This window comes from Daldinia vernicosa (assembly GCF_022497035.1).
Source record: "Daldinia vernicosa strain CBS 139.73 unplaced genomic scaffold F5Y00scaffold_62, whole genome shotgun sequence".
Lineage (NCBI taxonomy): Eukaryota > Fungi > Ascomycota > Sordariomycetes > Xylariales > Hypoxylaceae > Daldinia > Daldinia vernicosa.
In genome coordinates, this window is record NW_025953978.1 from 111,511 (window position 1) to 138,123 (window position 26,613).

A 26,613-nucleotide genomic window follows, 5' to 3' on the forward strand; every position below is an offset into this window, starting at 1 on the left:
TATAATTAATATAATTATAAATTATATTTGACTTCTATGTACACTAATGTTGCATTATCTTCTTTACAATATTGCATGTGTCAACCCCCCTTTTTTTCTTTTACTCCGGATTTTATAAAATTTGTGGCTAGTGTATAAAGGTCCGGGCCAAAAGTCTTATACATTTGAAGGTCCCTAGCACCGTATTCGAACGTCATCCTTTTCTATTGATACTGTATCAGCTACCTGCTAAGCTAAAATTTAGATAGTGGCTCGTACGCTAAGTTTAAGTACCTTACCACTATATTTATAGCGGTATCAACCACTACAGCTTAAATAATACCGTGCGCTCCTTCTTTAACTCACACGTGATTTGCCAAGACCAGATGTGCAAGTCTTTTGGCCCGGACCTTCGTACTTGCGTGGCTTAGATCGTCACCGCTTTGCTCAGCCTCACGTTATCTTGGAGGCAACCTGCTTTACTAAGCAAGATTGATGTAAGTGGTCGGGGGCCTCGGAATCCGGCAAAGTCTAAAGTACCACATGGAGCCGGGGTTTTGGAGAGTTAATCCAACATCCCTTTTCGTTTTGACGATGCAGCTTTTAAGAAAATGGACGAAACAGAAAATAGTGTTCCCTTAGAGCGGAGGCCTGCGGTAAGGATCGCTTTTTTCTTTTCTCATAGGTAGTTGATAATTGATACTAATATTACGTAATATTCAGTGCGATAACTGCAAAGCCCGAAAGGTAATGCCCAACATCAATTTCCCCCCTTTACCTAACTTATACTAGGTGCCTACACTCGGTGCCTATCTAAGATATAACTATAACATAATACTCACTCTTTTAGTAGACGAAATGCGATAGAAAGTCACCATGTGCGAGCTGTATAACCCTCAACGTAATTTGTCGTATAACTCGTCGGGCTGCTGAGAAACGGCAACGCGTTCTCATATCATCAAAATATGACGAGGCTGTACAAGATGTCAGTCGTCAGCTTGGCGATGTCAAAGAAATGCTTCAGACGCTCCTGTTGAGCAGAAGCCCTGGTCCCAATTCAACCTCGACTTCATCAGAGAGTACACATCATACCGCACCACCAATGATTGATGAACAGGTACCTACTCTATCTGGTGTCAACGAAGGCTATAATGGCGATCCTTCGTTCTTGTCGCACGCTCATCTAGTCGAAAATGCGTTAGGGGCGACCTTTGCAGCCTCCGATTTCGCAAACGAAGGAGCTCTAGATACTCCTTCAATACTCTCCCCATTACTCACCCCGCAGAGGATTGCTGAGTTACTTCACGGTGCAGATACGGGTAAAGGTGTTGCTTCGGATCACACAACCCCTGAATTTCTTCCTCAGCCGCATGATCCGCCTCCCAGAGATATTCCACTTCCACCAATAGACCTTGTTCTTAAGCTTCTGCGTATGAGCAAAGTCCTCAAACAGCGGTTCTTCGTCGACATTCCCACATTCGAAGAGGGTGAATTCATTGATCTATGCCGCGGCGTTTACTTCGCAACTGAGCCGGTCTCAATTTGGAAATGGATCTGTGTTAACGTCGGTCTTTACTACCTCTTTCTAGGTGCTAAAGAAGCCGATTGTGAATACATAGGCACAACCGTGGAGGTGTTGCGTTTCCACACCCGGACAATGAAGGCAAATGCCGAAACAGCGATGCAGAGTCTTCGTCTGTGCTCAGAGCCGTCGATGGAATCATGTCGCGCTTTGGTTCTTCTTGTAAGTGTTCTAGTGGCTCAAGTGTGAAGATGATTCTGACTACCTAGTCAGGGGGTCTTCTACGTCAAGGAAGGCCATAGCGCGATTGCATGGAGACTAGTAAGTGCTGCTGCAAGGGCATGTTTAGACTTGGGATTTCATCGTTTGCCTAATTGCCCAGACAACGAGGAGGTGCTTCGACAAAGTAGAATATTTTGGCATACCTATTTATGGGACAAAGGGTTGGCTCTGACTTGTGGGAGGACACCCGTTATCCATCATTATGACGTGACAAATTGTTATCCGGTCAACTCAGACTATCTGCGTATGATGCCGGGCAGGTAAGTTGCTCCAATGCTTAATATAATAGTGGTGCTAACTCTGGTAGGGTATACGCCGGTCTACTTGACTATGCCGTCGTTGCGGGGGAAATCCAGAGAAAGTTATTTTCTGCATCAGCACTGCGTGCTCCGCAGCAGAAGCGTGTCCAGTATGCTAGAGAATTTGCTAGCAAGCTTCTGAAAATCCAAAAATCCGTTGCAGCCGTACGAATCCCACGTAGCTTACTTGTGGTACATTACTAACGTCACTAGATACCTGAGGATGATCCAATTTGGGACAAGGTGTTCTTCGCTGCCGCAGTCTTGCTCGATATTAAGATGTACTGCCTCCTTACTATCGTGTATAGAATACTTCCGCCTAGTTCTGTACAATCGCATCCACTGCAATGCTCAGATGAGTGTGTAGAGGCTGCACGTACGGCACTATCCAAGGTCGTGGAAGCGGGTGAGCGTGTGCTACAAAAAGACCCTTTTGGATGGTACATGTTTTTAAATGTGTAAGTTAACCCCCAGATATCATTGTTTTGTGTTTAACACTGTAGTATAGCATTCTATCCCTTGTACCATTTGTACCTTTCATCGTACTGGCCGGAAATGCCATATCTACGTCCTCTAGTACCGACCTAGCTCTACTCTCTTCAGTCCTATCTGTTTTAGAACCACCAGCGGCGGATTCTCCGACTGCTCGAAAGGTTTATAATGCTTGCGAGAGATTACATCGTATCGCTAGTGCCCTGGTATCAAGTTCAAACGAGACCCCATTAAATCCCAAAGAGTACCAAGAACAAACCCCTAATGTCGGTTTGCCTTTCAATGACCCAACCGATGAATCTGATACACATAGTCGTACACTTCCAAATAACTTTGATTACTTGTTTCCGATGGCGCGACAAGACTGGGATAGTGTTATGACCGGGTTTGAGTCAGAATTAGGAGGCTACGACTCTAGAGCCTTGACAAACATTATGGAGCCCTACATCGCAGATACGGGTTGGTGACCCAAGCGCTTTGTAGAGTGATGTAAGCTTTTTGAAGCTTAAATGAAAGATGGAAACGATAATCTGAAAAGTCACGCCGAGTCTTTGGGCAATTCTAGGACTAGAACTGGTGCCAAGTAGTATTGGCTGAAGCTTGGGTAGTCGCCAGGATACGGAGTTTTGGTCAATCCGCCGTAGGCCTTCCAAGTTCAAACAAATCCTTTTCATGAATTTAAATATCCGGGGGGTTGGTAAGGCTCATGCAGTAAATAACGTAACATGCATGTAAATACTCAAGAATGATAAAATATTAAACATATCTTGCCGCGCTGGACTAGTTGTGGCGATGTATTAACCCCGACTTTTTTCTTACTTACTTCACTGGGCCAAGCTTCTGATGTGCCTCAATAACGTATTAATCATGAATACCTACCTCGTCGTGTACCATAACCAATTAAATAGGGGTATATCTTCGAATTTTGATAAGTCCCTTTGAATAGTTTGTATACCCCTTATACAAGCACCCTGAAGTCTTTAGTAGTGCTGACAACCATGGATCTAACTTCAAATGCTAAGTCGCGAGTCTCGGGATTCAAAGCGAGTATCGCAAGTCATGAATGGGTTTCTGATGAGTATATTAGACGACAAGTTCGTGTATCTTAAGACAGGATGATACTGATCTATGATACATGCCAGTTATTCAGATAAATAGCCACCTACATCCCTCATCTAACCTATCAGATTAGAGACTCTTAATCATACATAATAAGCGCAATTGCAATCATGTCTGCACCACCAGTCCTCCTTTTCCTAGGCGCCGGAAAGAAACTCGGCACCCTAGTTCCTGCTATATTCGCCGAAGCAGGATACAAGATTGCCGTCGTTGCGCGGACGCCAAAGGAGGAGTTCGAGAAGCGCGGATATTACCAAGTCCAAGCTGACTTCAATAACCCCGAGAGTATCCCGGAAGTCTTCGCCAAGGTCCGGGAGAATGTCGGGATCCCGACAGTTGTCGTGTATAATGGTATGTCGATTCCTTACTACCTCAGGAATACTGTCTAATAATCGCATCGTTGTACCTAGCTGTACAATATACTCTCGATGACCCAGAGGACCCTTTTGCGTCCCTTGCGCCAGAGAATGTCTCGCGGTTTCATTCCGCCGTCGCTGTAAACGGCACTACTCCACTTATTGCAATTGAGCATGCCGTTCAGGCCTTCAGAGCTCTCCCCCCTGGCACACTCGGGAAGTCCTTTATTTTCACTGGGAATGTGCTCAACCACAGTCAATTTAAGAATCGTCTGTGCTTTGGAGTTGGAAAGACCGTAGCCGCCTACGGAGTTAGATACGCGTCAGTGGCTTATGCGAAGGAAGGTTTCAAGTGAGTATTCTTAACTTTTATATAGTTAACCTATCGTTATTGCAAACCTTATGGGACGTGACGAGTTTAGCTTTGGACCATACATATGAAAATTTGATCTTTCTAAGTTTGATCTGTGTTAACTAACGAAACTTTATAGGTTCTACTATGCTGATGAACGCTCCGAGGAAGGGCTTCCTGTAATGCGAGAGATTGATGGACTCGTAGCTGGGAAAGAATATCTCAAAATTGCTGAAGCGCCAGAGCAACTTCCCTGGCTGTATACATACACCACAGAGAGTGGATATAAGGACTTTGGAGAAAAGGACTACCTGAAGACTGTTGATACCAACGAATCTCGGTTCTTAAAGGGGGGGCGATGAGTATCTAAAAGCTTAGGCAATTATGATACTCCTTCATGATACGCACTAAAATCATAGACTGGAAGATTTAGCTATCAACCATGCTCACAAACATAAACATGCTCACAAACATAATAAAGATAACTCATATGACAAGAAAATCTTCTTCGTAGCTCAACTTTAAGTTTACTCGTCAGCTCCTCATAAACTGCTTTAAACCTTTGATTTTAGACACGTAATACGCACGGCCGATGTCAATGCGGGTTATGAGTTGTGCTATTTGCAGATTACCTTGACAGTCCTTCCATACAGATTACCCCACAGAACAAGTATATGCACCTTTTACTATTAATTTTGGTTGCCGGCTACTTACACCTGTTCTGTGGGGTAATCTGTATGGAAGGGCTAGCAAGGTAATCGGCAATAGCACAACTCTAAATAAGAGGGTATATATACAGCGTACAACTCCCACCCTGAATTCTCCTCCTATTTCCTTCTTTCTGTACTAGGAATTTGAAACCAGCAGAATCATCTACTACAACTAATTCACTACAACACAACCACCACGAATAATTCACTTTAAACAATCCACTACACATAACTGCCTAGAGACAATTCACCATCAGTTAACTATTCAATATTAACTACCGTTACTATTCATTACGGATTATTCACCATCAACTATCCACCACGAATTATTTGCTACTTGAAAGAATACGAGTACGCGTTGATGCTTGTGTGTATTATTGTGTGTGTATCTAGGGTTGTGGAGACTTCTATGTCTATACGGTTACCCTACTACTACGGCAGAATACGTACCAACTACCGTAACTTCCTCAACATACATGCAAGCATTGCTAAGGCAACTGCTTTCCACACTACTAACTACCTCCTAGGTGGTAGTTACTTCGAGTTATTCGCTAAGAATAAATTCACCTACAATTATTCGCCATTATCAGGCACTCACTTTACGTTACTTACTACGAACAACTTACATACCTTTAATTATCCATCACCAGCTATCCGCGTCTATCTAATTACCAAGAATAACTTACCTTCAATTATCCACCACTGGCTGTTGGCTACGAGTTATCCCAGCGAATCATTTACCATCGAATATTCGCTACCAAGTTCTACGTATAAACTACGACAAGTCATATGTAAGTACCGAAGATTTAAATGCGTAACCTTACGTAGTTGAAATATCGTCTTGTATAGACACTGAGCTAATACATCTGCAACACAGTGAGTTAAACCTATAAAGCTACATCTGTGATAGTTACAAATTATTCACCATCAATAATTCACCAGCACCAGCAACACGTCAGCTACTACCATTAATCTACTACCTACCGGCATCAAGATGGCATCGAAATTCACTTCCCCATCTGGCTTGACAACTATCCTAAGAGAACTAAGAGGTCTTATCTACGACAACCTTGAGGACGAAGATATCGCGCCCCTGGCACAGACTTGCCAGCAGATACGTAGTGAAGTCTTGTCTCGCATGCCAGGAGGTCGCTTTATCGACTTTGGAAGAGCTCATGATCACTCAGAACTCAGACGCCAAGTTGAAAAATCTATCGAAGTCAAGAAACTCGATCTTATCGCCGAACCGTGGTACTCTTCTGGATCAGCACTAAAAGTCGGAGTCACCTGGAAACCGAAGAATGAAGACTCTATACGCTGGAGGACTTCATACTGGACTATCCGCGATGGTTCTAATTTGGCAGTGCCATATAGCGGTACGAAAACCGCTAGGCAAACAGTGCGCGATCTACTCTTGAGCAACTTTCAGGATCAGATGGCAAATATTATAAAGTATTACCCCGCAGCCTTCCTGAAATTTGATCTCTTCGGTCAGCTTTGCGCCATGGTATGGGAGCTGGAAGACCTATCGTCGCCAATGGCGCGGTACATATACCTATATCACCCCAAGGCCATTTCTGTCACATTTCAGGCAGCTTATAAAGGATATTTCCTACTTGCCTTAATAATCCTACGGACAAAAATGTTTGACATATGCCGAATTCTCAAGACTATGGGCCGCGATCTACCCTTCACAATTCCCACTTTGACGACTATACAATTTTGCGGTGGGAGAGATCCGGTTCGCCCTAAATTGGTTCGTAGGGCCTTCTGGGAGATGCGGCCACAAATCAATCTCCCGAATTGGATGATGCGCCAGGATAGACGGAAGCGCGGGGTCATCCAAAAGTCGAGCCAGGCCATGAGAGCTTTATCCTTTCTTTTATGAGTGTTTAATGCTTCCCCTACTGTCATATGGTGGGAGCAGCGGCGTGGACATTAAATTTGATCTGGCATACCGTCTTGAATTCCCCAATCATTTCAAGATCCACGATGTCATATCTGTTGACCACCTCGAACCAGCACCATCAATGGACGTATTCGGAAGACAACTACCCCATCCGGGCGAAGTCACATTGGAGACCCATCAATTGCCACCTGGCCGTCAACGAACTTCTTTTCAAAACCACACGCTTCCCCGCCCCATAAATCCTCAAAATCATAATTTAAACCCTGACGGGTTACAAATAGAGTATCTTGGCTTCGAGGGACTGCGCGATTTCGCAGAGTTCTGCTATCATCTCCACCTGGATCACATCGATTATTCCAGAGACGACTATAGCGACAACTTTGAGGATGTCATGGAGCGCCTAGAAGAATTTACGGACGACATCGATGCCTTCTTGAAAAATGCTAGATGTAAGGAGGCAGACCAGTTACGATCATATCTGAGAAGGATGAGGCAAGCACCGACTTGCAATCCTTTCGCTGGACCACTGGAGGAGGCTATCATAGCGTTGTATCTGGATGGATGTCAGGGTATAGTGGGTCGGGTGGCTACAGGGGTCTGTCTACGACTATATAAGAGGCGCGAAGCGCCCTCGTCAGAGGATAGAAGGCCAGACGTTACTAGTTCAATAAATCTATTACTTGGTCTACCTACCCTCGACACTGACTTTGTGTATAACTAACCTCAACGGGCATTAATCCTGACAATGGAGAGCGAAATAAGAATGATGGACACCACCACAGTAAGAAGACTGATTATATCGTGATGACTTATAACGTGATTTGTACTTCGCTTCCCCTATTGCCGTATCCAATATTCCCAATTCATAGCGCTATATTGAACGATGGTGATAATGCGAGCGTCGATGTCGTTAGTAAATCCTGATTCACATAGACCCTGGATCAACCCTCTCGAAAGTGTTAGTCACCTCTTAAATTTAAACCCACGCTGTCAAGGGGGATAAGAATAAAGCACAATGAAAACTCTTCGTCGCTATCCCCTATCCTACATTCTGGCGTCCATCGTCCAATTGTTATGTTAGGTTTCCATCCTTTTCCTCAAACATCTTAACCTATTGTCATGTCATGGCTTATACCCTTGATGGATGTCATACATAGAGCGAATGTTGGGATGTATAGTATTGAACTAGTAACGCCTGCGTTTATAGTGTACCCTCTTACGAGGGCGCTGCGCGTCCCCTATATAGTAGATATACCCCTATAACTACCCCTGACCCACTTGTACCCTGACATGTCATAAGGTAGAGCAAGAAGCAAGATCAAAGTCCCTATAAATATAAAAATTACATACGTCATGACTTTATGTACGTCCTTTACATCTTTCAGAGTATAAATGAAGCAAAGAATAGCATCGATAACTCTCGCCCTCTCGGGCTGATCATTGTTTTCACTAGTTATTAGGTAATACATAGATCTTGACGTGCTACGTATACGGATGGTTACACATATCGCGAGCAATGGCTTTTAAGGCGGCTGAATCTTAGGCCGTGACACAACTTACAAGTCGAGTGGCGTTTCGTTCCTGCAGTTCTACTGGATGCGGTAGGTATACTAAATAATTAACGGCTAACCGGATGTAGCCCACTGCTGGAAAGGGCAACATGAGGCTCCCAGCTCAATGTGTCAGTGGCGTTAGGAATACATACATTTTGTGCGATGGGATTCTCACCGGAGTAGAAATCCTCGCAGTTTTCACCTTGTCATTTCACCGCTCTGCCACTTCAGTCGTTATGTAGGTACTCCGTGCGAGCCTCCTAAATGCCGCGTAGATATGACATATCATTATTTTAGTCCGCCGTAAGTGCTCATCAAATGTTAGCTGAATGCGGCTAGGCTTTCGGCACCTTCGGTGAACCTCCAAAGGAGTACCTACGGAGAGATGCCGGCGCGCGACATTATGTTAACCACAATAACTAGTTAATGGTTATTCAAAACAAAACACTAATAATATCATAGTTAATCTCTTACCGTCTTACTATAGTCACCCAACTAATTCAAACAGGAATACCTATATAAGCCCATCCGGATAGAGCTTATCCGGCAGAAAAGATAAGTGGATTTGAAGGAATTCAATGCACCGCACCGAAAATGTACACGCGAGTACGAGTAGAGGTACGCCGAGGTACGTACGTGGGCTCGATCCTCGGATCATATTGGCCGAGTTCGATGCCGGTTTCGCAGCTAGCTCGACCCTCCACCCCTGCAAACTGCGGATCTGATAACTTTGTCCGCCCCCTCCCGCCCCACCGGTTCGATACGTATCGGTTCTTTGGCGGGGGGCGCGTTGACGTGATCACCGCTTTTTCGCCTTTTTTCGCTTCTTATCAGATCGAACTAGCTATGTAACTAGTGGAAATGAAACATCGAAACCGACCGGACACGACATCCATTAGGTAGGTAAGGTACATAGGCAATTTAGGCCCTACTAGCCGAAGCTGGTAATCACGCGTTTTGTCAGAGAATACTTGGGTTGCATATCATTGACTTGGTAAGCTTTGAAATGGGAATTAAAAAGTTAATTAACTACCTCCTAGGTAGGTACTGAGTATATAAAGTGCAACTTTTTAGATACAAGGGGAGCATCTGTCCTCCTTGGCATTTTGGTACGGAATAGAATGGATCCAATCGTGATTATCGTTCCAAGTCCCCAAGTTTACTAAATTTATTCGGGCTGTCTTGGTATATACATATGACTAGGGTCTAGCTTGTTATCATTTTCGATCTTTAATTTCTTTACCTCGTCGATATTTTGTTTTGTTTTTTCTTTTAAATCTCTGTCTCACCTATCAGCCTATTCTCTATTCTTCCAGACCCTATTCCGTGTACCGACAAGCTGATATTGGCACTGACTGACCCCTGACTTTGCTCTCCTTTTCACACTCCCTCGCTCAATTTATAAACGCAGCTAGCCGTCCGCGTGTGAGGTAGAAAGGAGAATCAAAACTTTTGATGTTGTGGCGTTCAACTATTGTCAATTGCTTTCAATACCTGAATACTAGATTCTCAACTCGGCCTTTAAAATACTCTTGTATTCTTTCTTTCGCCGCAACCGCAGCGACTCCAAAGCTACACCCCACCGGAATTAATTCTCCGCCACCAAGATTCGCAATGGCCTCCCATTTTGCCAGCATCAGCGGCGCTCGCTCTAATGCTAACCCCTATAGGGTTTTGATTGCTGGTGGCTGTTACGGCGGCCTGGCTGTGGCCGTTAATTTACTCGAAAAGTGCGACACTATCGAGTCTCCCATCCCGGTCGAGATCACCATTGTTGATGAGCGCGATGGTTTCTGTACGTAGAACCCTTTCGTCTCCCTGCCTCTCATGCATGCATTAAATACTCCAACTCGGTCCCCTTCTTCGATTGTGGTTAGACTCTGGATTTCCAACTGACTTGTGGTTTCGCAGACCATGTAATTGGTTCACCTCTTGCTTTGGCGTCGAATAGTTACGCGGAGAAGGCCTGGGTAAACTTCAAGGATATCCCCGTGCTGCAGAGACCGGACGTACGGTTCGTCCACGGTACTGTCAGCAAGGTCGATTGCGAGAACAAGACAGCAACTATTGTTGAGCAGCCAGATCAAGTATCGCGGGATGAAGTGTACGATTTCTTTGTTGCCTCCACTGGACTTCGACGTGTCTGGCCTGTAGTACCGCAATCGGCGAGGAGAGAGGACTATCTTGAAGAGGCCCGTCGGCACATCGATGCCGTAACCAACAGCACCGCGCCGGTACTCATTGTTGGCGGAGGTTAGTTCACCTATTCCTATCACGTCGATTTTTAAAACCCCTTTCTAACGTGTGGATAGGCGCTGTGGGTATTGAGATGGCGGCTGAATTAAAAGAGGTTCAACCTAACGTCAAGGTTTCGCTGGCGCACTCTCGGGCCAAGCTACTGTCAGCTGAGCCGCTCCCTGATAACGTCAAGGACTGCGCGCTAGATCTGACAGAGCAAGCCGGCGTCGATGTGCTCCTAAACCACCGATTGAAGAGTAAGACTCCGGTGAAGGATGAGAACGGGACCGAAGTGTTCGAGGTCGAGTTCGAAAACGGCCACAAGATGATTGCGAGCCAAGTTGTCATGGCCATCTCCCGCAGCGTACCGTCGACCACTTATCTCCCCGAGGATTCACTCAGCGAGGACCGTTACGTCAACATCAAGCCAACTCTGCAGCTCTCTTCGGACAAGGTCCCCAATGCCGAGTCTCACTTTGCTGTCGGTGATCTGATAAACTGGTCGGGTATTAAGCGCTGCGGTTCAGCCATGCACCAGGGCCGCTACGCGGGGTTAAACATCCACCAGCTCATGCTGCAAGACATACAAGGCAAGGAGCCCGTGTTCAATGAGTTAGGTGAGGTTCCGCCCATGATCGGCCTCGCTGTCGGCAAGAACGCCCTTTCGTACGGCGGAGATGGCATGAAGCACGGAAAACAGGTGATGGAATGGTTCTTCGAGGAGGACCTAGGTTTCCGAAGTAAGTCAACCCACCACAGGCATATCTCACATTCAAACCCTAGTGCTTATTAGCCGATAACTAACATTTTCCTTGTTTAGTCGTCTGGGATCATCTTCGTCTAGGTGGTATTAAGGCGTGAATGGACTAAAAGCCTTTTCTGTGCTTTGCTTTGACTGGGGTGTACTGGCGTTAGGTATTGGGGTTCTGGGACAAAATGATTTGACGATTTTCGGGACGATTTTCGCGGGTATCTTACGACCGCATCACGAAAATTAGATAGCTCTTATTAATACGTTGTTAATATGAGTAAACTTTCTCAATCCGTTAAAATGTATATATAATAGATATGTATTTGGTATATCTGATGCATTTATGATAATCTGAATGAATCTTCAAAATAAATAGGAAGGAATAGAAAGAGGGTACATAAGATAAATCCATATAAGGTATAGACGCCCCCTAAAAACGATAAGCGTACCTACCTAATCAGCTCGAGGCTTTTCTTCTCCTCCCCCCTCTTCCTCCTTCCACGACGCCATACCACGTGACAAGATCTCTACCACAACATAAATCTTACAAGTTACAATTTACAACTTAGGGAGCAATCCGACCAAAGTGCCACCAACAGCTTTCTCACTCTCTCCAAGCGGAGCGAGTTGGAAGAAGCGCTCGCGAGAGCACCGCACGAACGCCGAACGCTTATGCGGTAGGTCGACGAACTTGTCGAGTCCGAAGCCGTGCATAAAATCGTACGCCAGGACCGAGCTGTTGGTGTATTTCGGTTCGCCAACAACGTACATCGTGCGCGGGTCGTCCAAGAATAAATAATGCATCAAGCTAGACCACCAAGCCGTCACGCGGTGCGGACCACGGAATCGTATATCCCCCACCAGCGAGTGTCGTCCTCGATCGAAATCTCCCGCGCTGTAGTACGCGCCAAGTCGGTCTTCCTGTAGGTAGAAAAATAGTTAGCGTTTGGGTATGATGATGACCGAGTCGCGCTAAGCTTTGTCTTACGTACCTTAGCCCAGTACACTTCAAAGTAAGCAAAAAATGTGTCGTTGAAGGCAGCTAGCAACGTGATCTGGTGGGGATCGACGTGGGCGCGACGTAGGTACTCGCGATGCTGCTCAAGGGAACCTGTCTCATTCCATCCCTGCGAGACGCGCGGGTCGTTTTGCCAGTTATGGAATAGCTCTAGGTGCTCCGGGTTCTCCCAGTCGAGCGCGACCATGCTGAAGTTCTCGCGCAGGTGAGGGATCCATCGGCTGTACACCACGGAGCCCGGGCGTGGCTTTGCGGGTCGTCGCGGGTGCCACGCGGGTGTTCCGCTTGCTTCGGATGTCATGGCGTGTTGGAGTGGCGTTAGGGGATAGGCGGAGAGTGGTTTTGGCAACGAATTGCCGTTATCTTGAGGATCATTGCTGGAGTCGGGAACCCAGACGCTGCGCGGTCCGAACGGCGAGCCGGCGCCCTGCCAGAAGGTGCTGCGCAAGACGAGCAGCTCGTCGCTCAACCCAGCTGCTGTGGGGTGGTCGATTGCCAGTAGAACGGCTTTGAGTTGTGCCACGAGCGCTTCACGGCCGGGTCCCTCGAGCGTGAGCCGGAGCCCTTCTGTCGATGGCCGTACCGTGAATAGTACGTAAATTACGAGCCAGGCCTGAGCTAATGTGGGTGGTGTCGCGACGTCCCACGCAATTGTTGAGCTCGGAGAGCGGCGGGCGCGGCCCCATGGTGTGTTATTGGATTCGGCCGGCCGCTCGCTCGACTTAAGGTCCGCGGGCTCGGTGAAGAAGAGCGTGTCGTTGTCGAGACGTTCTGGTAACGGTTTCGTTTTTGCTTTTGTCTCGCCAGCAGCGTCTTCTTGGGGTTTCACTTGGAGCCAAGGAGTAGTAGAGTCTGAGGGGCGCGACGTCTTAACGAGTGTGTAGGACGTAAGGTACGGATGTGGGAGCTTGAGCACCGGCTCGTTCGTAGAGGGTGTCGCCATTGCTAAGGTAGGAATGGGGTGTAACGTAATCTACAAGTACGAATTAAGTATCTAATGGGCATCAATTGGAGGCGTTTTTCGATGTTTCTTAGGAAGAGTACTTGATTACTCGAAAAAAAAAAGTACTGGAAAGGAAATTTCTTATTCGCAATGAGAATCTATGATCGTTCCCCTTCCTGGACAAGCAGGCGTACTGGCAAAGCAAATGGAGTAAATTGACTAGTCTACCGAGTTATTCCGCCAGAATCCTAGTCAACCAGTGTATTGCTCTTTTTGTGAGTGAATCATTATCGTCTGCCAAGTACCCTGAAGTACAATACCTTGTTCAATGGTTCTCAAAAGGTAGGTATCCTTGATTCCCACTTTCCATCTCCGTGTAAGTGTATAGCTAAGTAGAGCATTATTACCATGCTCAAACTTTTTTTTTTTTTTTTTACACGCTAATGCAAGAGATCGCGCGGTCAACGTCAACGTGTCTCAACTATTAGCCAGCCCATGTTGACGTGCTGCCATCCAGCCGAGAGGTGATCTAGCAGGGACTGCGGAGATTGGGAAGGTTGAGTACTGGGGAGGGTGGCAGCAAACCGAAACCATGGCTCTTGGCAGTCTGCAGAAGCGGATCAGATAACTTTAAGCGGATGGATTGGAAGACGTAAACCGTGGTAACTTTGGTAGTGGTGTGTCACGGCTAACGGCGGATCAGATAAAAAATTTAGCTGGGAATTTAATAGCGCGTCCGAGAAATGCTGTGGGGCGGACACGGATCTGATAAATATTTCTCGGACCGATACCGGCCTCGAAAGGTACAGGTACCAGACCTAGGTACATAAATTATCTTTAAAGGTACATGATCTAGTGCCGTCATTAGTATCTACTGTATCTTTCCTTTATATAGTTTAGCTCTTGTCTTAATGATAAGGGTATACCTATCCGTAATTCACAAGTCGTTCTAGCCTTCAAATGAAGTAGGTTAACGTTGCACAATATATAAGGCGTAATTGCTCGTTAGCAATTACGGCGTTGTTTTTTCGCATTCGACAGTTAATAAATTACAATTGATTGTATATCGTTTAACACTATAACTTGGAACTAATTAACGTCACCCTCATAGTAGTTGATCCCCATTGTCATCATGAATCCTTTTAAGTTGGCGTGATAATTGGCATACGCATATGATATTAACATAGCTAATGACTTATTGCTTTGGAATTGTTGGAAGTGCAATGGCGCGCTGGCTGCGTGCTAGCTATACGGTAGCTTACGTAATCTCTATAGGCGTATATAAGCGTCGTCTCTTTCAGAGACAACGCACTTAGAACTTAGACTCTATCATTATCAATAGAATATATCTCTCTCACTGTTACCTCGCGCCTACAGCGCACCCATATCTGTCGATAGAAAACTCTAACGTTAGACCTTGTCCGCCGACAGGAATTAAAAATAGTTCTAATACACATGTTGTTAATTCCTTAAAATTGGTAGTACCTCTCTTACGTGTATAGCAACTATCCAAATTATCTTAATTATAATTGAGGCGGAAAAGGACATACGTGTAACCCTCTATCTCAAACCTGGACCTATACATGTATATGACCAAGACGCCCACGTAAATTCGAAACAAAATAGAAGAGTCGCCATTCTACCTTCAGCCAAGTCCAACAATCAAAGTTAGGGATACTACCAGGCAAAGGTTTATGGGACTTCTATTGTCAATAAGTAGTTCGATAAGTCATACGTAACCATATTTCCGTTAGGAGCTTTCTTCTATGTTCTTATTTTTCCTTATGTCAGGCGGTACTCTAGCTCTGTTCCCCCTTGGGGAGTACTCTAGACGTCTAAAGCGCCAAATATGCGCCGCTGTATCTACGTAGGTAGCATATAGCAGACCAACAGACGTAAACGTTATCATCATCATCATCCGTTAGGAGCTTTCTTCGTGACATTAAAATGATGGCCTCCCGTATAGTCGGTAGGTATACTGTCAATATATGTACCAAGCCAAGAGTACATGGAACATACCGAGGGGTTCAAGAACGTCGTCTCGATATTGAAAGTCACGGTTCGTGAGGAACTGTTTAATTACCATACAAGATGCTATAGGCGTTCATACGATTGTAACTGACGCTAGACGAAAATAACTAGCAATGTTAAAGGAGTCCTTTGCAAAAGCTGTATTCTGGAGGTTACATTGTTTAATGCCAATGGTGATATTTATTATCATAAAAATGCATCCCTTTATACTATACACATTTCACCTTCCTTACAGCTTCAATACTCTCCCTGTGCCGTTTACTCCTAAAACTACAGCTCTGTTATTAATATTTTACCTAGACAAAATACCTAGAATAAGGATACTTTCAGCATGCATAGGTATCTACCTAGGTAACTACTAGCTTCCATAGCCCAAGTTCGGGATTCCTAACATCACGACAAAGTTGTTTCAAGTTTCCACGTCTTTTAGACCCGCCTCGTGTTAGTTGTACCTGCCAAAATCGATGGATACCTAAGAGAGTAAGTTATCTCGAGTTTCGAGGAAAATAAAAAATCATTCGTGTAGCCAAATGGAAGGGAAGGCTTCGAGCAGTAAGGTAATGATTAAAACTTCTAAGATATGGGCTTGAGTACCGGGGTAATTTAGAATAATTGATACTGCAGAGCTACCTGTTGCTACCAAATCATTTCAGATCATATCATTACTGATGCCCTTATCGTGACACCGAGTTGTGTGCGGTATACGGCTGCCTGCCAACTCAAATTTGACTGGTGGCCTGCGACAATAACCTTGGTGATAGCGGTATCCTAATTCATTCCATATCTTATTCAAAGCCTACGCAACAACCCATTTATAAAACCCTGACTCTTCGACTTCAGAAATTATACCTTCTTTTGATTTATTATCATTATCATAGCTTCATACGTTTCAGGATGCCTGAACCAGACTTGTCCCTCCCGCCCAAACCGCCGCCAGTGGCTAACTTCAGCTCGCCGATTAGTTCAAATATTCCTCAGAGATCTTCAACAACTTCCGCACCTTGGCGGGTAACGCCTTCAAGATCAGTAGCAAGTCTTTACTCTCAGAATCCTATTCGATACCCGGCCTTTGTGCCGTCTCCTACTCCTGCAACTTATCAGCTGTCTCCAACCCCGAGCACTTGGAACCAGACACCTTTTAGCTTCACGCCACTTCAAGGTATCCCTTCGCCATCGATACTTCCGTTAGGCGGAGTGACTGCCTTGCATAACACGACCCCATCGCCTCAACTTCAATCGCCTGCAAATGACGTTATTGCCCAGCGAGGACGTCAGAGAAAGCGCGACCCAAGGATGCTTCCTTCTGCACGCTCGCCTTCTTATCGTTGGCCACGTCCACGTCTCACGGGGAAGACTCCTCCCTGGAGAATTAATCGGCGCAAGGCTTACGTGAGTCCGAATCCGTTCCAAACCCCAGAGCAATCTCGTACGCCCCTGGAAAATATGACCAAGCATAATACATCGCACGATGAAACCATGCCGTCAACATATTTACAAGGTCATTCAGATAAAATATCCCTTCCAAATGCAGAATACATTGAAGCCGCAAATGTTGCACAGGTATTATATAACGAGGTACTCACCCCTTTTCAATAAGTCAAATTTCTAACTGAATCGTGGTATTAACTTGAACAGCAGCAGGAAGCCTGCGAGGACGGCACCGACCCCATCCGTCGATTATTCGACTTGTATCTGGACAACGGCGTGAACTATCTCAACGACGAGGAGCAGGAATTGCTGTGCAGCTACATTACTCCGGAGAAGGAAGACCAACGAGACCTGGTGTACCGCTTGGTAGAGCAGATCCTCTGGTATAACCGCCTCCCTCGGCTCACGTATAGACTCGCGAATTGGATCAGTGTCCGAGACAGAAACTGCGAAGTCGTTTTTAGGTTGCTCAACGAACGCTTAAACCTGCCAGACCCCGACGAGGAGAAACGTACGTTGATGTCTCTGGAAGAAGTCGACGAGCTCATGGACTGTCAGATTGCTATGGATGGTTACAAGAAATGGGTAGAGGAAGGTGGTGAAGAAGGTTCAGGAAGCTAGTACACGCACAGCCTAAGCACATTACTCGGGAACGATGGTTGGGAAAGAACATTAGTCGTAGAAAGCCAGTAACGAAATAATAAAGAATAAATAAATAAAGATTCGCGACGAGGATCGATGGTGATACCTACAAGTTGTATATGCCTTACAGATAATATGAATATCGATTCTCCTTCGCAGATAGCAACAATCTACAAGGGTCACCAGACATGGATCGGATATCTCTTTAGAAAAATAGCAATCAAATTAGTATTATAAGTAATGATACAACACCTTAACTTATACATTCAATATTGTGTATCAATGCTACTTTTGACTAACCCCTGCCCCTTTTCGCTAGCTACTTCGATAAAGACCAAATTTGTATAACGACCGGCCGGTATTGATGACTCCTTAGTTTCCATATTACCAAGTACATATCCTAACCATAGATCTAGTTGAAGAGCAGCGAGAGTTTACTCCCTGCCAATGGGCTTCGGCTCCGGCACGTAATCCATAGTACCACCTGTATTCAAGATCCACAATTGGCCGGGATTTTCAGGGATTTCGCCTCCGTACAGGAAATTGTTAGGGAATCCCACATCAAAAGGAATCGCAGACTCGATTTCCTTGATATCCTCCGCAGATAGTTTGATATTTAGGGCCTCGATGTTTCCCTTGAGGTGGTCGATAGTGCGGCCCCCGACGATGGGAAACACGTAGGGTACCTTGCTGGAAACATAGGCCAGAGCAATACTCGTGATTTGAGTGTTCTTTCGCTTGGCAACTGCTTCGAGCACCTTGCTGACTTTGATTTCTTCCTCGGTGGCTTGGACCTTTCGGCCGGCAGCACTGTTGCGCTGCTCCTCGGTCTTGAACTTCCCGCCCCCTAGAGCTCCCCAGGGAGCAATGCCCATACCTTCGGAACGGCACATGGGGATGATCTCGCGCTCGAAGTCTCGCTGAGCCGCACTCCATCTGCCCTGGTACACGCTAAACTGCCGGAGGCCGTTTTGGCGGGCGTACTCGTTGGCTTTGCTGACAACCCAAGCGGGCGTGTCGCTTACGCCTAGGTGAAGCACTTTGCCGGCTGCGACGAGATGGTTGAGCGATTGCATCACCTCGGGGATACTGGTAGAAAAGTCCCACCAATGTACGTAAAGCTAAGAACGCCGTATTAATTATACAAATCAGGGAATTAAAGTGAGTAGCGACGGACTTACCAAATCAATGTAGCTGGTCTGTAGTTTTTCCAAGCTGGCATGCACCGAAGTGTGGAGACTCTTAGACCCATTGCCAGTGAAATTGATCATAATCTCCCCCTTACCACGCGGTCCGGCGTGGAAGTTGATCGAAAATTTGGTCGCGATGACCATCTGGTCTCGGTTACCACGTTTCTTCATCCATGCCCCAATGCGCTTCTCCGACTCCTCGAACTGGTAGTTATTTGCCGTATCGATGAAGTTACCCCCCTGGCTATAGTAATAATCGAGGATGTCTTCAGTGGTTTTCTCGTCACACTCGCCCACTAAGAATTGTGGCGTTAATAAATATCACTCCCGTGAAACATATGAGTAGACGAGTCTTAATCTTTTACAATAGGACGAGCGTCGTCACTTACTAAAGTCTTTCCAAGCATCCCCGAAGTTCATAGCACCCAGACATAGGGGGCTGACACGGATCGACGCCGTAGGGGAGAGTATGCGGTAGCGAGCTAGAGGGGATTGGGGTTCTGGCGCCGGTGGTAACGCTACGTTTCGAGACATTTTCTATAATTTATAACAGCGAGTGATGGTTGTACGGGTATTGATAGGGGGAAGTATTGGCTCTGGGTGATTCGATTATGGACGTAGCTGCTAACCACCGACGTAGGAACAGCTAAGAGGGGTTGCTGTCTTATAAGGAGAATCGAAACGAAGCTTATTAATCCTAAAGCCGATATTGTCTTTGATGGTGTACGTCAATGAAACGTAAATCGAGGGGTCGGGGTAGGACATGCAACGTCTAGGTCTAGGCGCAAGGATACTTTGCTTACCTACGGTTCACCTTACGATTTGATCGACGTATGATATTTCTGTAATGACTATTTGATAGGAATTCTATTCGCTGACCTCGAATTGTGCTTAGTATAGTAACATTCCAGACCCATAAGTCTAGTGTTAAATCCGGTCAAAAACCACAAGACCATGACCAATACTAATGTTTTTTCTATTCTTCTAAGGGTACACCGTGCCCCTCCCATATGAGTCGCAGACCGGCAATCATTAAAACCACGGATTTAATGTACACTCTTCATACTCCCGAAGTAGCTGAACCACAAATGTCCGCCGGGCAGTATTCCCTCCGAATTTATGGTGTACTGGGTTCGGATTTATGCTAGTCCCCGGAGTGGAGTGATATTTAAATAGCTATAAGCAAGATCTAACTGCAGGGTGCATATCCGAATTTTGGTACGTACATTGCTGCTAGTCGCCACGAGGGTATCCAAAGCTTCGGTATTAATAGATGCATGTATACCTTGCTTCCTTGAACATTCTACTGATGCACGGAGGTACCTAGGTACCCACATACTAAATGGAGTAAGCCAGAGGTCGTTGATTGGCCTCGAATGTCTTCCTTTTAACACCGATAAGAACATCGGTGATAGATCAACACGAGAAACGAAGGAAATAAAATAGTTAACTATTACCTAGTAGCAATTTATTACCAGACCAAGGGCCCTTTAAGCTTGTAGTATTATTAATTATTAGTAGATAACTAAGCCCTCTTTCACATCTTGCCTTATAAATCTAGATACCTACCAGAAGTTTTGCCTTAGGATCATTGCGACAACTAGAATAAAGGGGTTGGGGGATAAATATAATAATAATGTAGTCTGAGATAGGTCGATAGACTCGTGGTTATTCTTGTAATAGTCTTTACGGCTTACATCTCGCTTGGGTTATGAGTATAACCACATCCTCGATGCTCTTGTCGAAAGAAAGAAGATCTCAGTGAAAACCACCATAATTTAATCACCAAGAATCCTGTTTACCCTTTAGAAGTTAATATCATATAGGTAGGCAAGTAATTAGTTCGCGCTACGAGGTCTTGGGTTGTACCTAACACGGTTCCATTACTCAGAGTGATCAGCCATATGTCGTTACATCTGCCTCATATGCTATGGCAATACTAAGGATATATACGAAAATCCCCTCTTGCTACACAGCATGCATCTCCTTGAGTCATTGGCACTATGTATCGGACTTAGGTGATTGGCATCATGTATATCCGTATTACAGGAGAACGTATATATAAAACGACATCCAAGTCGAACTAAGACGTGCTTCTAATTTAACCTTGAAAATTTATTCGTATACCTCTCTTTTTCAAAATGTCTTCCCCAGTTTGGCTTATCACAGGCGCCTCGAATGGCCTAGGCCTCTCGTTCAGCCTTCGTGCCCTGAAGGCTGGCCACAAGGTCATCGGTGCCATGCGCAACCCAACACGGGCTGCTGAAGCCGTCAAGGCCATTGAGAGCAGAGGAGGTAAAGTGGTGCAAATAGACATGACGGAGTCTCAAGCTAGCATCCACGAGAAAGTGAAGGCAGCCGAGAAGATTTATGGTAAAATCGATATTCTAGTAAATAACGCCGGTTACTCGCTCCTTGGACCGCTTTCGGAATTTACGTACGTCTTCTGCCATTATTACTTATTTGAGGTATGCTACGCATCGTGCTTACTAGTAATTCATAGCGAGAGAGAAGTCAATACCCAGATACAGACGAACTTCTTCGGTCCAATCTATGCTATCCAGGTCAGTACCTATTACCAGATTTCTCTTTTTTCTTCCCCAGAGTTCCTACAACGATACCATTCTACAGTCAGCTTAGTCTTGTACCGATGACGTTCCAGTCGTTCCAAGCCTTTGACCCACATTGCTGCAAAAGGGGGGGTAAGCACAGGAAAATAATCACTAACTCCGTGTAAAGGCCGTTCTTCCCGGAATGAGAAGCCGTAAATCCGGGACCATCGTCAATATCAGTAGCATAGCCGGTCAAGATGCCCTTCCAACGTGTTCGCTATATGCCGGTAGCAAGTTCGCTCTCGAAGGGCTCAGCGAATCTCTAGCGCGCGAGGTTGCGGAGTGGGGCATCGACGTGCTAATAGTAGAGCCTGGCGCATTCCGGACGAACTTCCTGAAAGCCTTAGTCGCGAACGAAAAGGGCCTTCCCGAGCATGAAAAAGACACGCCTGTTGGAAAGGCCATGCAGCGTTTCCATGAGGTCGCAGGTACCCAAAGGGGAGATCCAGATAAGCTAGCCGACCGCGTCTTTGAGGTAGTAACGGGCGAAGGAGAAGCAGGTGCGCTGAAGGGAAAGATCTTAAGGTTGCCGTTAGGGAAGGACTGTTTGACACGATTGGACGCGAAGATTGCAAAGTTAAAGAGCGATGTGGATGCATCTCGGGCAATAGCTGAGACTACAGATTTATAAGGTCAGATGTACCTACCTAAGATAGGTAGTCAGTCATCGAAGCTACCTTGGAACCTATCCCAACGTTGTTTCTTTCCCGTTTCATTTTTAAATCTATCAGCAGCGCTTGCTATAGTAGGTAAATATCCCAGGGAGTTCCTAACTTTATAGACACCTATTGACCACATTCCCCTTAGATCTTGCCATATCTATAAGTTGGTTCCAAACTCTATCTGCGTAGGTATTTCTTTCTGCTAACAGTTAAAGCTGGAGCAAGTAGGCAATACCATATCTTTTTAGACTCTGGTTGTTATCTCTCTTCTACAGACGACTAGCGCGTCAGCGTGGTCTCTACCAAAAGAGCCCGCCGAGATTCAGACTCTTTCGAAGAAGAGCAAAGACAAAGAAAACGAGTCTGTACCGAGAAGACTTGCGCCAAAAGCTCGGCTCAAATTACTAATACCTAGTACCCCGGAGGTTCAATATGGCCCGATCTAATCGATGGAAGCTTCATGGTTATTCACATAGTTATTAGTTATCCCCTGTACATACATTGGCAACCCCTTTCTGCCGGTTTTCCCAATTAGTATGCATGTTCTCTTTTAGCCCAGCCCGGGCTATCCACGAGCTCGACCTTCTCCCTTCCTGTCCACACTGGCGTCTCAGCCACAAGCTCGAGCCCAGGGATCCTCGCACCACCTTGTTCGAGAGCCCATAGTGAAATACCGATATAGTTCGTGCCGTTATAATTCAGGATTCCCTCCGGCACGGGGAATACCGTCTGAGGACCGACATTGCTACTTAGCTTGCCGTATTGCCAGCCGTTTACATACAGTTGAGCCCGATAGATGCCGGATGCGGAAGTGTCGTTGGAAAACGAGAACGCCAGCGGGATGTCCCATTCATCGGATGGCAAGTTAAGGTCAAAAGAGGTCGTGTAGAAGGCAATGCCCGGCGAGTCGATACCTTCTAATGGGGAGTGGGATACCCATGATTCTGTCGGTGCTCCTGGGAGGTGGTATCCTTGGCGCTCGACGAACAACCCGCCTTCATTCAGTGGGCCACGCACGCGGTCTAGGTAATCTTCACCACCAAGGTTTCCCGTTAGCTTCCAGCTAATAGGGGTATTGGTCGCCTTGGACGTCTCCAGTCTCCACCCTAGAATTCCACGAGGCTGCTTCATTTCATCGGCGATGACCCAGTTCTCGCTTAGGCCCATATTCTCTATGACGACAGTGAGAACGTGTTCCGTCCCGGCTTCAAGGCCTGCCCCGGTGACGTCGTATTTGCCTTGATAGCTTGCGTTTGCTGGGTTTCCGCCAAAGGATGAGAGGAGGTGGTCGTCGAGCCATACTGATACGGCGAAACCGCTTCCTCCCTGGGTCCACAGGGAGAAGTTCCCTTCATTACCCGTGGCGTTGAAATGACCCCGGTACAGAAGTACTCCGGTATGGAAGCCATAATCGGAAGAGTAGGTTGAAACGGGCGCGACGAGGGGTTGGTAAGTGTTATCGGTAAACTTATGGTCCGCCTTCGTCCATAGCGAATCGTCGTATCCCTCCTGGATCTCAGGGAGCGAGTCGATGTACTTCCATTCGAGATCTTCCAGGTTTGGGACGGTAAATGAAGGGCTATTTACGGAAACGTTAGCAGTCACCGAGAAGTCTGACGACTCGGTCGAAGTTTCTACGTCGTTGACGAAAAGTTTTACCCCCGAGGTTCCTACGATTTCGACCGTGGTGGACGTGTTGAAGTCGGCTTTGATGTGTAGCTCATTGTCCTTCAGGGAAGCAGAACGTACGAGGTAGGGTCCATTGATGAGTACCTTGTCGTTTGTGTCCTCGATATCAGTGAGCCAGTAATTGTATGCCGCGTTGCGATCTGAAGATAGTGAGTTAGTAATGGAAAATGATTCCGACGGGGTAAACTAACTGAGTAGATAAACCAAGAGGCTGTCGCCGATATGAAGGACAGATCGCTCCTTAGGAGTCGCCCAATTCACAGTCAAAAAGCTAGAGTTGCCACTCGTTACGCTGTATGATTGGTCGCCTTCGATCTTGTTAACTTGGCTGCTCAATGGCGCTTCAATTGTGAATTCATTGCGCTCGTCGGCTCCAGCATAAAGGATAAGAACCGTCTGGTTTCCTTGCTTCAGGTGCGTAAAAACGTCGGCAGTGGAGTAAAGTAGTCGAGTGCCTTGAACATCGTAGTCGGTCACGATTATTTTCGAGTCTCGACCATTGAGACTGAGCGACTGGCTTGTTCGAGGAATCGTAAGGGTCCCTTGAGATGTTGGTAGTTTGACCTTGTATTGTGTCGATCCAAAACTCGAGTAGTTGGTATGTCTGACTACGAAGAACGAAGCATCATCTGTGCTGTTTGCTAGTATCGGCGTGACAGTGATATCAGGGTTATCACTATAGACGTTGTTCGAACTGGCACCCGGGGTCGCCGTAAGATAACCGGGGCTAGACTGTAGGAACGTCGCCTGTAACTTCAGTTCCGAGTACTTTTCTCGCGTAACGGTTCGGTCCTCCTTGATGACACTTCCATAGTCGTATGAAGTGTATCCGCCAGGGTGTCCGAGGTTACCCCAATTAGTGCCGCCAAAGATCATATAGAGATTATATATCGTCACACCCTGTATATGTTAGCACCGTCAGGTATACGCTTGGCATGGCCATATGTCGAGGTTCTCGATGCTTACCGCCGCATAGTTATTCTTGTAGAAGACCCGCTGGAACTCGTGATTTACGAGCGCACTGCACTGTATAACCGTAAGCTGCCTGTTTGAAAATGGGGCTTTAATGAATCATTATACTCCTAAAGAGGTAAGGAGCTAAGTTCGTTGGCTGGCTGGCAACGATTGAGGACATACCTGCTCGAAACCCCAACCTCCCCAGGGATCAAATGAGCCGGCTTGAAATTCAAGCTACGCTAACGTTAGCAAATTGGAACCAAAGAACACCGATGACGGCTTAAGAAAGAGTGTCTAGGATAGCAACAAGGTATTTCTTATACATACTATGGAGTAAGGTGTCGTTGGACTCTGCTCGAGATGGTCGCTTCGATAATTTGTGGGTAAATTTCCTTCGGGCCAAACCGTGGGATGCGCGCAGTCAAATCCTAAGGGGTAACCATCGTGTCCATAGATGTCAACTTCACCCTCGCCGGTTCCTGGAGCGTTATGACCGAGGGGGCTCGCGTCGTTGTTGATAAAAGGAATAACTATCCCAGCATCTCGCGCCTGTTGAAGAACGTATTCCATGTATGACCCGTCCGGGAAAGGGGTATAGTCGCCAGCTCCCGAATACTCGTTCTCTGGCTGGAGTAGAATCACCGGACCACCATTAGTAATTTGAGCATCCGCAATTAGCTTGCCGACATTCGACATGTAGTTATCCGTCGCATTAAGGAAGTCTGGCGCAGCACTCCTCAGAAGACCGCGAACCCGTTGTATCCATCCCGGGAACCCACCGCCGCTGACCTCGGCGTTGATGTAAGGGCCAGGCCTAGCAATGAGATAAACCCCGACCTTTTGGGCTGCATCAAAGAACGGCTTCAGGTCAAAGACACCCTCCGCAGAGAAATCCCCAGGCTTCCCCTCCAAGAGAGCCCAGTCGATGTAGAAGGAGATGCAGTTGAAGCCGAGCGCTTTTACTTTCTGCAAGACGTCGATCCACAAAGATGGCACTGGGAGTCTGAATGGATGGAACTCCCCGCTAAAGATCAAGACTCTTTCGCCGTGGACAAAGAGCGAGTGCTCATCCCAAGTGACGATATCTTGCGCGGCTTGTCGTTTCTCGGTAAAATCACGTATTAATAGCGTATCAGGGGGTCCGGCGCTGCTGAGAGCATAGCTCAGTAGGGCTTGCGTCGCGACCAGAAACAGTGACGACCTCATTGCCAGTACCTCGCGTAGTCCCAAAGGAAATTTGGCAAGTGGGAGTAGAGCATGGAGGATTTCTATTTATGCAGTTTGTTTAAGTTACATTGCGGACGATGCGCCTAGGCTGACCTCACCTGTTATACATAGACATATATAAGGTATTTAGACAAAGAAACCCCTTGACCTTATGATGTAGGCCATGTTGGGGTATTGTGGGGTAATAAGATCAGCGCACGTTGCCAAAGATGGGGGATCGCAAGCTTCCATTTCCGGTGGACGAGCGAGAAAAAACAATTAAGTTTTGCTCACGGGCTAAAGAGGTGAGCGGCGCAGCACATAAGAAAGAGAGCCACCGGTGAGGATGCTCGTACGCTCGTACGGTGTAAAGGTAATAATATCTCCACTACGAGAGAGTAACCCCAACGTCGTAATGGCAAACGGAATAAATCCAACAGGTCCGCGAGTACGGCCATTATTATTCCATCAGGTATTATACAAGGATCTCCCATTGCGCAATATGTATGTTTAGGCGACCCGACGGTTCGGCACATCGAGGACCGACGATATGGAGGACAAGCAAAAGCGCTTAGATGGAGTTTGTATAGTTAGTTCGTGTTACCAACGGACTCACAGTTTTATAAACCGTAATTGGTTAATTTAATTTAAGTAGAGTTGACGCCTTGTGAGT

General features: G+C 46.3%; 10 protein-coding genes across 10 annotated transcripts; 7 read left to right on the forward strand and 3 right to left on the reverse strand.

Moving 5' to 3' along the window:
* The first annotated feature begins 557 nt into the window (after positions 1-557).
* F5Y00DRAFT_247284 (uncharacterized protein) lies at positions 558-3,382 on the forward strand. Its single transcript, XM_048009259.1, has 7 exons — positions 558-635; positions 703-771; positions 833-1,723; positions 1,775-2,043; positions 2,091-2,247; positions 2,296-2,540; positions 2,591-3,382. The coding sequence occupies exons 3-7, from the start codon at positions 995-997 to the stop codon at positions 3,039-3,041; spliced, it is 1,851 nt and encodes a 616-aa protein (XP_047861012.1). The 5' UTR covers positions 558-635; positions 703-771; positions 833-994; the 3' UTR covers positions 3,042-3,382.
* A 421-nt stretch (positions 3,383-3,803) lies between these two features.
* On the forward strand, positions 3,804-4,763 carry F5Y00DRAFT_265937 (uncharacterized protein; the record flags this gene model as incomplete). The annotated part of the gene is made up of 3 exons (XM_048011859.1): positions 3,804-4,044; positions 4,104-4,401; positions 4,541-4,763. The coding sequence occupies 3 exons, from the start codon at positions 3,804-3,806 to the stop codon at positions 4,761-4,763; spliced, it is 762 nt and encodes a 253-aa protein (XP_047861013.1).
* Positions 4,764-6,105: 1,342 nt separating this feature from the next.
* On the forward strand, positions 6,106-6,999 carry F5Y00DRAFT_265938 (uncharacterized protein; the record flags this gene model as incomplete). Its single annotated transcript, XM_048011860.1, has 1 exon — positions 6,106-6,999. One exon carries the CDS (start codon positions 6,106-6,108, stop codon positions 6,997-6,999), a length of 894 nt encoding a protein of 297 aa, XP_047861014.1.
* A 142-nt stretch (positions 7,000-7,141) lies between these two features.
* Positions 7,142-7,741, forward strand: F5Y00DRAFT_273358 (uncharacterized protein; the record flags this gene model as incomplete). The annotated part of the gene is made up of 1 exon (XM_048013163.1): positions 7,142-7,741. One exon carries the CDS (start codon positions 7,142-7,144, stop codon positions 7,739-7,741), a length of 600 nt encoding a protein of 199 aa, XP_047861015.1.
* A 1,688-nt stretch (positions 7,742-9,429) lies between these two features.
* On the forward strand, positions 9,430-11,918 carry F5Y00DRAFT_247286 (FAD/NAD(P)-binding domain-containing protein). Its single transcript, XM_048009260.1, has 4 exons — positions 9,430-10,368; positions 10,485-10,826; positions 10,886-11,551; positions 11,632-11,918. Exons 1-4 carry the CDS (start codon positions 10,029-10,031, stop codon positions 11,670-11,672), a joined length of 1,389 nt encoding a protein of 462 aa, XP_047861016.1. The 5' UTR covers positions 9,430-10,028; the 3' UTR covers positions 11,673-11,918.
* On the reverse strand, positions 11,906-14,210 carry F5Y00DRAFT_247289 (acyl-CoA N-acyltransferase). Its single transcript, XM_048009261.1, has 2 exons — positions 12,555-14,210; positions 11,906-12,483 (listed from the first exon to the last, which is right to left on the reverse strand). The coding sequence occupies exons 1-2, from the start codon at positions 13,521-13,523 to the stop codon at positions 12,121-12,123; spliced, it is 1,332 nt and encodes a 443-aa protein (XP_047861017.1). The 5' UTR covers positions 13,524-14,210; the 3' UTR covers positions 11,906-12,120.
* Positions 14,211-16,448: 2,238 nt separating this feature from the next.
* Positions 16,449-17,603, forward strand: F5Y00DRAFT_265942 (uncharacterized protein; the record flags this gene model as incomplete). Its single annotated transcript, XM_048011861.1, has 2 exons — positions 16,449-17,114; positions 17,190-17,603. The coding sequence occupies 2 exons, from the start codon at positions 16,449-16,451 to the stop codon at positions 17,601-17,603; spliced, it is 1,080 nt and encodes a 359-aa protein (XP_047861018.1).
* A 271-nt stretch (positions 17,604-17,874) lies between these two features.
* Positions 17,875-19,597, reverse strand: F5Y00DRAFT_247290 (Aldo/keto reductase). Its single transcript, XM_048009262.1, has 3 exons — positions 19,204-19,597; positions 18,806-19,110; positions 17,875-18,745 (listed from the first exon to the last, which is right to left on the reverse strand). Exons 1-3 carry the CDS (start codon positions 19,346-19,348, stop codon positions 18,059-18,061), a joined length of 1,137 nt encoding a protein of 378 aa, XP_047861019.1. The 5' UTR covers positions 19,349-19,597; the 3' UTR covers positions 17,875-18,058.
* A 1,227-nt stretch (positions 19,598-20,824) lies between these two features.
* On the forward strand, positions 20,825-22,057 carry F5Y00DRAFT_273359 (NAD(P)-binding protein; the record flags this gene model as incomplete). The annotated part of the gene is made up of 3 exons (XM_048013164.1): positions 20,825-21,251; positions 21,318-21,378; positions 21,554-22,057. Exons 1-3 carry the CDS (start codon positions 20,956-20,958, stop codon positions 22,055-22,057), a joined length of 861 nt encoding a protein of 286 aa, XP_047861020.1. The 5' UTR covers positions 20,825-20,955.
* A 356-nt stretch (positions 22,058-22,413) lies between these two features.
* On the reverse strand, positions 22,414-26,025 carry F5Y00DRAFT_182087 (glycoside hydrolase family 35 protein). The gene is made up of 5 exons (XM_048005019.1): positions 25,062-26,025; positions 24,915-24,968; positions 24,744-24,803; positions 23,969-24,677; positions 22,414-23,917 (listed from the first exon to the last, which is right to left on the reverse strand). The coding sequence occupies exons 1-5, from the start codon at positions 25,938-25,940 to the stop codon at positions 22,620-22,622; spliced, it is 3,000 nt and encodes a 999-aa protein (XP_047861021.1). The 5' UTR covers positions 25,941-26,025; the 3' UTR covers positions 22,414-22,619.
* Positions 26,026-26,613: the final 588 nt, after the last annotated feature.

What these genes read in the sequence shown, in the direction of transcription:
- F5Y00DRAFT_247284 (XM_048009259.1), top strand. Translation starts at nt 995, where the DNA reads ATGCTTCAGACGCTCCTGTTGAGCAGAAGCCCTGGTCCCAATTCAACC. An exon ending in GTCGCGCTTTGGTTCTTCTT is followed by an intron (nt 1,724 to 1,774) that starts GTAAGTGTTCTA and finishes CTACCTAGTCAG; the next exon opens with GGGGTCTTCTACGTCAAGGA. An exon ending in CTGCGTATGATGCCGGGCAG is followed by an intron (nt 2,044 to 2,090) that starts GTAAGTTGCTCC and finishes TAACTCTGGTAG; the next exon opens with GGTATACGCCGGTCTACTTG.
- F5Y00DRAFT_247286 (XM_048009260.1), top strand. Translation starts at nt 10,029, where the DNA reads ATGTTGTGGCGTTCAACTATTGTCAATTGCTTTCAATACCTGAATACT. An exon ending in TGATGAGCGCGATGGTTTCT is followed by an intron (nt 10,369 to 10,484) that starts GTACGTAGAACC and finishes GTGGTTTCGCAG; the next exon opens with ACCATGTAATTGGTTCACCT. An exon ending in GGTACTCATTGTTGGCGGAG is followed by an intron (nt 10,827 to 10,885) that starts GTTAGTTCACCT and finishes ACGTGTGGATAG; the next exon opens with GCGCTGTGGGTATTGAGATG.
- F5Y00DRAFT_247289 (XM_048009261.1), bottom strand. Translation starts at nt 13,523, where the DNA reads ATGGCGACACCCTCTACGAACGAGCCGGTGCTCAAGCTCCCACATCCG. An exon ending in TTGAAGTGTACTGGGCTAAG is followed by an intron (nt 12,484 to 12,554) that starts GTACGTAAGACA and finishes TTCTACCTACAG; the next exon opens with GAAGACCGACTTGGCGCGTA.
- F5Y00DRAFT_247290 (XM_048009262.1), bottom strand. Translation starts at nt 19,348, where the DNA reads ATGTCTCGAAACGTAGCGTTACCACCGGCGCCAGAACCCCAATCCCCT. An exon ending in GGATGCTTGGAAAGACTTTA is followed by an intron (nt 19,111 to 19,203) that starts GTAAGTGACGAC and finishes CACAATTCTTAG; the next exon opens with TGGGCGAGTGTGACGAGAAA. An exon ending in AGACCAGCTACATTGATTTG is followed by an intron (nt 18,746 to 18,805) that starts GTAAGTCCGTCG and finishes CGGCGTTCTTAG; the next exon opens with CTTTACGTACATTGGTGGGA.
- F5Y00DRAFT_182087 (XM_048005019.1), bottom strand. Translation starts at nt 25,940, where the DNA reads ATGAGGTCGTCACTGTTTCTGGTCGCGACGCAAGCCCTACTGAGCTAT. An exon ending in CAACGACACCTTACTCCATA is followed by an intron (nt 24,969 to 25,061) that starts GTATGTATAAGA and finishes ACGTTAGCGTAG; the next exon opens with CTTGAATTTCAAGCCGGCTC. An exon ending in CCTCTTGGTTTATCTACTCA is followed by an intron (nt 23,918 to 23,968) that starts GTTAGTTTACCC and finishes CACTATCTTCAG; the next exon opens with ATCGCAACGCGGCATACAAT.